This window comes from Aulonocara stuartgranti (assembly GCF_965226115.1).
Source record: "Aulonocara stuartgranti genome assembly, chromosome: 20".
Classification (NCBI taxonomy): Eukaryota; Metazoa; Chordata; class Actinopteri; order Cichliformes; family Cichlidae; genus Aulonocara; species Aulonocara stuartgranti.
In genome coordinates, this window is record NC_138956.1 from 10341067 (window position 1) to 10352500 (window position 11434).

Sequence of the window (11434 nt, forward strand, 5' to 3'; positions counted from 1 at the left end):
GTTGCTTTCTTGGTTCTTTTTTTTCATTTTGTTTGGGATTATGTCTAAAATCAGGGCATTACAAATTGAGTGCTGGGAGACCTCTACTGGTGATCCGACTCAGTAGAATCAACAGAAACAAGTGAGCAAAAGACTTTTATTCCCGCCTTATTTTTGTGGAGATGATTTTTTTTTCTTTTTAAACTTTCCAACAACTGAGACTTGCAGACTCGATGAGCAAAGCGAACATTTGGATCATACAATGCAAAGAGGAATGCTGGAAATTGTGACTGGAAAATTGCTACCATCCATGCTATTGGAGATAACCTACGTCAAATTTCTGGATTACCTCCTTCTTTCCTAAATGTGGAACTATAATTAAACTTTGGATACAATTACACCGTGTCAGCAGCGCGTTGCACCTATGAACAGTGTTTGATATTGACTCTGTCCAGGCTGGGACAGCATGCACTCTCTTCTGCTTGAAAGCGAAAAGGCAGACATAAACATCCAACAGTGTTTTGAACTGTTATGCATGTTGTTCACCGTTGGGATGAGTATGGTGCTACTATGAACAAGAACTTGGATTACTCATGTGACATCTTCCTCATTCCTAACTTTTTTGTGGCCATATTTCCTTCCCTCTACAAAAGGAATTTGACTACTTTGTTGCTGTGAACGGTGTTGGCCAAAGTGGAATGTGCAGGACTTAATGCAAAAGACGCAAGACTTAATTTTTCACATCAACCATTGCTGTTGGGGAATCACTGGTCAACTAAAGGTGGATTCCTGGATATCATGTATTTATTGCATTGGACTGAAATACAACACAGGTTTTGTTTTTTTCACTCCTGTTTGGATGGATATTTAGACTCGGACATTTTCCAGCACACAAAGCATCCTAACATGGATCTCTACAAGGCCAAAGTTGTCCTCATTGTTTTAACTAAACAGACACTACCACTCATTTGTGCTCATGAGGTCCCGTGTGCTGAAGACGAGGATTACGTATTCTGTTGTGAACTAGTTTTCTTCATTTTTTTCCCTTCTCCACTCAACATTTTTGCCCAGTTTTTGCTCACAAAGTTCTATCTCCCAAAATTGTATTTGGAATAATAGGTCAAGTTACCACTCTCTCAAAAGGTTGGTATGTCCTGCCCTGTGCATTTTAGCTGTCCTCTCTAACCCCCTAGTTTGAACCCCTGTCTCTCTCCATTTTCCACACTAACCAAAATAGCTGGTGCATTATTACTGCCTGTGAGTTTGAACCTTACCTGTATTGCTTTCTTTGCTCTGCCTCTCACCTGATCTGACCCCACCTTCAACTCCTTCCCCCAGCCCTCTCTCCTCTTTAGAATTCACAACGCAGCTGATATTTATAACGAATGATCATTGTAAAGATGTTTTTTAATATAAACTATTAATATTTTAACATAAGAAACACTACAGAATCTTTTAAAATGCTCAAAATTCAAGTATTTGTCACATACCTATGATTAAAGAAATATGCAGTGAAGTGTGGGGGTGGGATTCTCCTAATGGCTAAATGCAGTAAAATAGAAGGAAAAGAAATAAAAAGTGATGTAGATCAAATAAATTTTGTGTTTTTCACTAATTCAAGTTTTGTTACAGTCACACTTTAAGATTTTAGTTTGTTTATATATTTATTGCTTAATTAATTTTGCTTTGATTAATTTGATTTAATTATTTGCCTGGGCCCTGAATGTGCACGTAAGCATGTTCGGTCCATGAACCATGATGCTTATATTACCTTGTTTGTCAGAAATCTTTTTAGTTTTCATTTCTGACCAGTTGCTAGTAAATATTAGTTAATATAAAATCAATTTTACTTAAAAAAAACCAAAACAACATATTTACATATTACAATTCTGCTGATTTAATTTTGGTTCTTATTAAAATGTTGGTAGAGTGACAAGCGAAAGAAAATTGTAGTCATTTGTCAGCTCTGGATCATTTTAAATGAATATCTGAATTTTTGTCAGCTTTAAAACAAGAATCGAAATCCTAAATATCATTTTAAACTCTAGAAACAGTACAGTGGCAACAATATTTTAAGTAACTGTTTTACAAAAATGACCTACAATCCTTCCTGAAACACACGCTGCACATTGAATATTATTTTTATGTAGGATATTCCTTTTGTAATGTTTGTTAGATTTTCTGGCTTTTCTCTGCCACTTATACTATAGAAGCTTTACAATTTAACAAAAGAGATGTATGTAATGTTTCTATGTAATCGTGCAACTCACTGAGTGGTGAAGTGACCTCCAGTTATTAGATTACCAGAAGAAATATTCCTATTTTGTTGTTTTCAAAATTTTCTTTTTAATTAAATTAAACATTTAGATATCGCTAAACCCTAGCTCTGTAGTTTGTGTTCTAGCTTGCAAGACAAAGAGATTCTCAACAATTAGATTCAATTTGTTGTTTGTACTGCAAAGTGGATATTTAACAATTAACCTCTTATACTGATTTTAAATGGATGTGCATGCGTTGCTCCCATATGACGGAGCCTCCATACAAGGCAGCGTTTTGTCATGCTGCTGGCATGTCTCCTCATAATTATGCTATTCACGTGTCCCAAAACAGGTGCTTAGCATGCTCCGCAGTAGATAATAATCAAACACTGATGGAAATTCTGTCAAGAAAGTCTAACAGAATTATTTTTAAGCTCGATGAATAATGTAAAAGCCGATTTGTGTAGAGTGAAATTGAAGATAAATTGAAAGGTATCTGTTGAGCAGTGAGCCTTGCGCCAGCAAATTAGCATTTTCGAGAGCACCTAGGGGTCAAGGTAATCCGTCATTTTCACAGCCGACATTGTTATAGCATAGATGTTATTCATGAATCCAGCACACAGATGATTAAATCAAATAAGCTGAAAGAGTATTTTCTCCTAACCTGCTCTACTCTTATGTATATGCAACAAAATACAGATGTGGTGTCAGTCTCCTAAACTTAAATTACCCTCAAGAATTTTCAGCAGTGTGAACGCTGCATACAGTCTTTTCTTGAGTCTTACGACCCTTAGCGAAAAGACTTCATGGATGACTTCCTGGTTACTACCTGGTTATGTCAAAGGTTTAACACTGATGAATATTTCCAGGTTTGCCACTTTATGGTGCACAGAAGATGTTAAAATGGGTTATGAATTTAATACAAAGGGTTAGGTTTAAGTGGATGTTTGGGGGTCACCTTAAATATAGCAATAAAGTATGAGCATAAATATTTTGAACACAGGTGTAATGGCCAGATTTGGGAACAAAGCCAAAAAAGAAAAACCTAATCTAATCTTCAGCATCATTTACCAAATGACAGTGAGGAGGAAAGATGCTTGTGTCATATGTTTTAAGAGGAATTGCAGACGCCTTCTGTAACGCCAGGTCTAATCCATTTGCCGTCTCAGTGAGATGCAGGCAGCATCTGATTGAGATGCAGGCAGCCGATTTCACTACAGTTGTGGATAAAGAAATCCAGATCGTTAGGTCAGCTGTTTGGTTTGAATCACCAGATTTCATTAAACTGACATTTTTTATTTGTGCAAGAATTTCCACTAATTAAATGATCCAAATCAAGTGATAGAAGACTTGCAGTGGAATCCCCACTTTAAAGCTCTAGAGCACGAACACTGAAAAACTGTAAATGTAAAACCATTAAACGTGTGATGACACATAAGGAACCAGTTGCGAAGCAAAACTCATTCATGACCGTTTCATAACCCTGACACTGCTTAATTACCTTTAATATGAAGCTTTTTTTTTTTTTTGACCATGCAGTTCAACTACGGGCAAATAAAAAAGCAAGGAAATGTTTACATAAACACATTTTTAGACAAATAGATAAAAGCATAAAAAAAATTCTGCTGGGCCAAACCTTTCAAAAGATTTGCATTTAGGAAATTTAAAAAGTCAGTCTGTGGAATAAAATGAGATAATGTTGTTTTTTTTTCAAGTCTTGTTAACATTTGTATAGTTTGCACATGAGGCTTTCTTTCTTTCAGACAGTGAGTTGTGCAGTGTGGAGATTGGCAGGAAATGTTAGGGGAGGAGAGAAGAAGGTAGTGCAGGTTCTGGAAAGCACCAGAACTATGGGACCTTTGTCAATGCACAAAATCAACCTCAAGATGTTTCAGTTTTATGATATGGATGTTTGTTGTTTTTTTCTCCTCTCTCTTTTTTTCAGCCTTATGAACAGACTGTGCACACATACAGCAAATACAGTTACTAGTATTATTTAGTTACTAGTACACTAGCTTTATGAAGCTTTGACTAGACATATATTTGATTAGTTATTTGATTAGTTATACCTTTGTTACACAGATATGAATATAATGTTTTTGCAGTAAATTAAATAAGACTTCGCAGTTTTTTCCTTTCTAAAGTCTGACTCTATAATCTAACTATTTTTCCATCCTCTGATTTTAACTTGCTAGAAGAATAAACGCCGTGTTTTTTTTTTTTATCTACAGAAGCACTATAATGAAGTTTTGTAACTGTTGTCATATTAAACCATATTCTGCCCTGTGTCGGAACATCATGGCTAATTTGCTGATTATAATTTGATCTGAATTCAAACGGTGGTAATTGCCGCCCTGTCCCGCTCATTATGGCGAGTTTGGTAATACGACTGCTGTAATGACACAGCGGTCGTATTACCAAATTAATTTCTGATTGCTCTATTCAGAAAGCGAGTGTTCGGGTCTGAACAGAATGTCCTTTCAGGGCCGTTTCTAATGTACGTCTTCACAAAAGATGCTACTGAGGAGATTCAGTTTTCAGAGGAACAAGTGGTGTCAAATTGTGTAACGATATAAACAAAAGGCTCTTCGAAAGTTACCTCGAAAACCTTTATCCAGGCTTGACTAATAAAACGCCTTTAGAAGTGGCTTCTGTTATAGTGTGCAGACCAGTAGGACTTTACAGCCTATAATGACATAATCTGCCATTCCTGTTATTAAGGTAGCTCTGATATATAATATAGATTTCTGTTCTGTTATAAACCAGATGCATGCCTTTTGCTGAAAATGTTAGTGTGCTATGTTGATTTACTGATATATCTAAAAAAGAATGAACATAAAGCTTATATTAACACCTTGGAGTTGACAGAAATGCACGAAAAACAGTCCGATAGCAGCATTCTTGTTCTAGAAAGAGGATTTCTAGTGTAGCTTTGGTCGCAGAAGAATCTGATACAGTCCATCTGAAAGCCATAAATGGTTTGGCCATGAAAACATGTCAGACTTGATGCTCAGTTTCCTCAAGCTGTTACTTTAATCCCCTTGGTATAGTGCTTTCTTTAAGATGGGGGGAAAAACTAGCTTGGCCCTTCTCAAAACACTTTGCCCAATCTTTCCATGTGTCCAATTATTGACAAACGCACCAGACACACCTGTTAATTTTTGTTTGTCCACTGTCTGATGCTAGCAGCTATCTTTTTATGCCCAAAGTGTAACTGTAATATAACTTGTTGTTTCTTCATGTTTGTTAGGACCGCTGAAAGTCGGGATCGGGGGTACGATCACAGTGCCTATGGACTTCACGAGCGTACTGGTAGCAGTTTTGACCGTCAGCGGCATTATGAAACAGACTATTACCGTGACGCGAGGGAGAGAACTCTAAGCACAGCTGGGAGCGGGTCTGGTACCTCCAGCGGAAGTGGTACAACTGTGCCGTCAGGAGTCGGTGGAACTATAGTTAGTGCCGTTTCTGGGAACACCGGAACAAGTGGATCTTCAGGGGCCACAACGGGAGGAAGCGGAGGGTCTACTTCCAGCGGGGTTGGCTTCTACCGCTCCCACAGCAGGAGCCCTTGTCGATTTGAGACACCCGAGCCTCGCTACGAGTCTCGAGCCCGGGAACCCTTTACTTTGGCCAGTGTGGTTCACAGGGACCTGTATCGGGAGGACAGGGGTCGGCGTGGGGAACGTTCCTACCGCCACAGTCGTAGCCGGTCTCCACATTCGACTCATTCACGAAATCCCTCTCCTCAGAGACTGGCGAGTCAGGCCACTCGTCCTCCACGCTCCCACAGTGGGTCAGGCTCTCACAGCCGTTCCTCCAGTTCAGACTCAGTCAGCAGTACCAGCAGCAGTACGAGTGGCAGGTGAGTGAAGCTTAATCTTTCTGTCAATATTTCTACTTATGTGCTGTTGTTTACCTTTGTGCATCCCAGTCTGTGGCCTTCTGGATCCAAACTGGCCTCTGCACTTGGAAATGAACTCATATTTCCGTCATTATCTGTGTTCAATAAAAAAGCGGTTTCTTCAGCTTATGTTTTTATCATCTGTAACTATGGATTGCGCAATATTTTTCACACCCACACCAAACAAACTCGGACTTGTGCAAGATGTGTGCATTTAACTTCTGTCATTCGTTAGCATAGGCTCTTTATAGAACAGGTGGCACCTATTTATGTGGAAGCTGTGTTTACTTTGCCTTTATGTCGCTTTCTTCTCTAGCATGTGTATGTGTGGACAGACAGACACAGTGTTGTGGCCAAACCTGTAAAGTTAGGCTCGTTGTTTCTGTTTTAGAGACTGTGTCATATCTAGAGGCTCCGCCCAGCAGGAGATACAATGGGTGGAAGGTGACAATTGCAGAGAAGTGTCTGCACGATAGAAAAAAAATACATTTCACAAACACGGCATGACGGGGAATATTACTCCACACTTGATTGTCCCCCTCCCTCATTGGTTTTTAAAACTTTGCCCGTGTTTTATTTGCTGATAGGAGCCAAAGAAACTTGGAGAATGACCTTTGATACCTTTAGTGACACAATTGTTACGTAGTTAAGATTTGACCTGAACTGCTTTACATAAACTGGATTAAGTTGAGACGCATTTTATTTCTGCTAGGAAGGCTTTACGTTTACAGCTAGCTTGCCTTCGATAGAGTCTGGTTTCAGTATGGATCCATGTGTTATTCAGGTCCTTTATACTTTACATGCTAAACTTATCCTAAGTCTTTTTTTAAAGATACATTTGGTAAAATATAGTACTCATTTTGTCCAAAATAAAACCAAAACACAAGTTTAAAAATAAAGTAAGGTTTAGGTAGTTTGATCTCACACACCCTCTCACACAACCTAACCACAGGTCGAATTATTTGCATACAAAAGCTTAGACTCATACCATAATGGCACAGGATATGTGGACTTTCGATGTTTCATGGTATGCTGTGTGTGCATTTTTGTGATTGTGATGTCAGTTTCATTTTTGTGCATTGCCGTATGTGGCTTTATTTGTGGTAACTGTATTTTCATCCAAGTTTCTATAAATTTACAAGTAAATCAAATGGAGAAGAATCCTGCCGTTTTAAGCATGTCTGCCCAAGAGGATTTACTCCACCGCATAAATAAACATACTGGAGAGGGGTTAACGGCATCACCTTTGGACACAGCAGAGTCCACAGCTTTTAACGACATGTAGCGACACATGTGGTTTGATGAGGAAGTGCTATGGGGAAATTTCAGGAGACGGCTGCTATATTTTTCTCACTGCCTACCTCTGTGTATGGGTAATGGCTCCCCCCCTCCGTGAGATCCAGTTGGAACTGGAAATTTCTGGCCAATGCTGGCTGCCTGCCCACTCCCACAGGCCAGGCTCCGTCAGCAGCTCTTCCGGGAGTGTCTGAGCACAGGAGGAGAAAGTGAGAAGGAAACAAACAGCAGAGGGCCTAGAAAGCTGAGACAGACATGGGAATCATTTGAAATAAAAGGTGGATGAGGCAGCCATGAATTTTGCGACTCATGTACAAATGTTTTTGTACTCATAACTCGATGCAGCATCTAAATGTGAAACTGGGAGGAGAGGGGCGTGTTTTTTCTCATCATTTGGGAGCCATTGCATTTTTTTAAACAGTGGAAGGACACGTTCACAATGCATCATATGCTCTTTTTTCCAGAATGAAAATCTGTATATACAATATTTAATCTGAAATGTGGAGATAAATTATGCATAGTTTTGAAAAGGCAATGTTTAACCTTGGTAATTTTGCAGTTCCCTTCAGTTTAGACAGAACCATGTCTTTGGATATTAGGTCTTTTATTTAAAGCAGTGTTAAAAAAAGTCATATATTAACTGTTGTTGTTGTTTGTGCACTAGTAGTAATTTCTGGCATTTTCTGGCATACACACACACACACACACACACACACATATACACACACACACACACACACACACACACATATACATATATATATATATATATATATATATATATATATATATATATATATATATATATATATTAGGGGTGCAACGATAATCGTATCGATATTGAACCGTTCGATACAGTGCTTTCGGTTCGGTACGCATATGTATCGAACAATACAACATTTGTAATTTATTTTATCAGTTTTCCTTCTGACGATGCTGTCTGTGTTGAGCGCTCAGTGAATCTGTGTTCGACTACTCCGCCTAGGCTGCACTGTCCAGCGCAGATCCACTGAGCGCTCAACACAGACAGCATAGTCAGAAGGAAGAGCGCAGGGCAAGCTAGCGAGACAGAAGTTAAGCTCTCCTTTTAACATGGACCTCCCCCACTCTCATTCAGATCTGGCGTTTGGAATTATTTTGGTTTTCATGTGACGTATGACCCTGAAGGTAAGCGAATCATGGACTAAAGTAAAACAGTATGTTGGATGTGCCATGCAATGCTCAATTACATTGGTGTGAACTAGTGTGTTAGCGCAGTTAGCTCGTTAACGTGTTGGCCGTCTAGCCCCATGCACGGAGCGATCGGCGGTAGCTCGTTAACGGAGATTTGCCGTGTTGTGGCGCTAAGGTCATTTCAACGAGATTAACCTGAAAGCACTAGTGGGAACACAACGAATATGACTGCACATTTACGCCATCCTAGTGCAAAGACAAGTGGAAGCAGACAAAAAACAACAAGCATGCTACTAACTTTAGCCGAGTCATTTAGACAGCTGTTAGCACATGATTCTCCTTATGCTGCTGAGAATATAGCCCAGAAGAAGCGGATAGTATAGCTTTTATTTTGGAAAGAGACATTTCTCTGTAATAAACTCTCTTTTCCAAAGATGAGTGATTCCTCAATCAGATACAGGGCTTGCAATATCGCTAGCCCGACGTCCCGGAGCTAGCGATTTTTTTCAGTCGGGCTACCAAAATTCTATCTCTTCCCTGCCCGTCGGGCTATTGTAGGAAAAATATATGTCAATGCTTTTGCATTCTTTCAGAAATGTAGCTGGGTAATTATGTCATTGGCATCGGTGAGCCACTGTCAATATGTGACATATTGAAGTCGCGTTTGAATTTGCGCTTGTTTTTTGCTTTCACTTTGCAATCACGTGAACTGTGTATAGAGAGCGACAGCACTGATCTGTGAGTGATGATAATTTGTGCACCAATTCCTCTGACATCGTCTTATTAATCGTTAGCTTACTACGCAAACATGACAAGTGAAATCTCCCGCAGCAAGCTTAAACATGTGAGAGGTTGATCGCGCAGAGAATTGCTGAAATTATGTGAGTGCGTGTGTAAAAGCATTTCAGTTCTGCTGAGCCAAATAAGACAGGTCAGGGTGAAGAAGTGACAGCCAAAGAAAAGCTTACCACAAAACGGAGAAGTTATGACAAATCAGACTATAAGGCAAAAAGAAAGTGCAGCTTTATGGTTTCATGGACAAAATAATTTCTGTGGCTGCGATATGACGAGCTAAATAACCAGGGCTGCACATAAGTGGTCCGCAGGTGCGCATTCGCTGTCAAAATAAAAAACACGCACAAGGGTTAGGGTTAAATTTAAAAACTGTACTTTTGAGTTAAAATATATATTTATAATTTTAATAAATGACAAATTAAAAATGCTTGAACATTTTTTTGTATCGAAAAAATATCGAACCGTGACACCAAAGTATCGAACCGAACCGAACCGTGAATTTTGTGTATCGTTGCACCCCCGCAGCTGGATAGCGTAGTGGTTAAACTACACGCCTTTGGAACAGAGGATCGCAAGTTCGATTCCTGCCTGGGGCGTCTGTATCCAGTAAGGGTCCTAAGGCTAGACCCCCTATGCTAAGCAAGCCTACCGCAGACATGAGCGAGACAGATAAATATGAAGGCATGCCGGCTCGGACGTCGCCCGGATCAACAAGGTCCGCGTCAGGTGTTGAGGAACCAGGGCACCCTGACGAAAAGTGGGCTACTGGAACAAGAAGGCATCGGTGGGCAAGGGACGAAAACAGGGCGTTGTTGGAATGCTACTACGCAAGTAACCCCGGCGGAAGGGGCTACATGAATAGGATGAGGGACCTATGGATTCTTCGATACCCAACATCCACAATGACGGCGAAACAACTAGTAGCTCAGTGTTCCAACATTCGAAAGAAGGGACTGCTCTCACAGCTAGAGATTGACGAGGTACAACACAAATGCTACGGCAAGGAGGAGTCAGGACGCCAGGTCAGGGGGGAGATATCATCACCCCCACCCGAGATTGGGTACATAGCCCCAAGTGCGATAGGAGAAGGATCGTTGAGTGCGAGAGGAACTGACCTGAAAAATAGGATCATGGCCAAGCTTGAAACCTGGATCCCCCGTAGCCGGTTACCAAGATTACGTGAAGTACCCTCAGAAGGTCTGCTAGATGATGTTAATGCAGCACTACGGGCAATACCTACAACCACAATTACCGACACTAACAAGCTGATCTACAATACGGCAGCAGTGATCAGTGAGATGCTTGGTTACAAGTTGAACAGCCACAAGGGGCAGTACCCTCCATGGAGAAGGAGGCTAGAGGGCAAGATCAAAGTAGCACGGAGGGAGGTTAGCCAACTAACGGAGTTGCAGAAAGGTGCGACAAATAAGGTGCCTAAGAAATACAGCAAGCTGTCCATACCTGAGGCCTTGGAAACTGCCAAGCAAAGACTCACAGCCTTGGCCAGCCGCTTGAGGAGGTACACCAGAGAGATAGAAGGCAGGAGAATAAACCAGCTGTTCTCCACAGAACCAGCAAAGGTGTACTCTCAGTGGCAAGGGAACAATAAGAGAACAGCACCACCAAGGCTGGAGACGGAGCAATACTGGAAGAGCATATGGGAGAAGGATGCAACCCATAACGGCAATGCTCAGTGGCTAGTGGATCTGAGGGCAGACCACAGCGACCTCCCTGAACAGGGTCCAGTAACCATCACAGTGGCAGATATCCAAGAAAGGGTCTCCAGTATGAAGAGTTGGACAGCACCAGGGCCCGACATGGTTCACGCCTACTGGCTGAAGAAGCTGACTGCACTCCACGAGCGTCTGGCAGCACAAATGAACCAGCTGCTAGTTAACGAGAGACACCCGGAATGGCTAACTGAAGGCCGGACGGTCCTGATCCCCAAGGACCCCAAGAAGGGACCGGTCCCCTCCAACTACCGACCAATAACCTGCCTCAGTACTACATGGAAGCTCCTGTCAGGCAT

At 41.0% G+C, this 11434-nt stretch overlaps 1 protein-coding gene across 1 annotated transcript in view; it reads left to right on the forward strand.

Moving 5' to 3' along the window:
- The window catches only part of spen (spen family transcriptional repressor), a 30868-nt gene that overhangs the window by 4167 nt on the left and 15267 nt on the right, over window positions 1-11434 (forward strand). The window contains exon 3 of the mRNA XM_082518000.1: window positions 5488-6102. Coding sequence (XP_082374126.1) covers window positions 5488-6102 — 615 coding nt within the window. The remainder of the gene's footprint in view (window positions 1-5487; window positions 6103-11434) is intronic.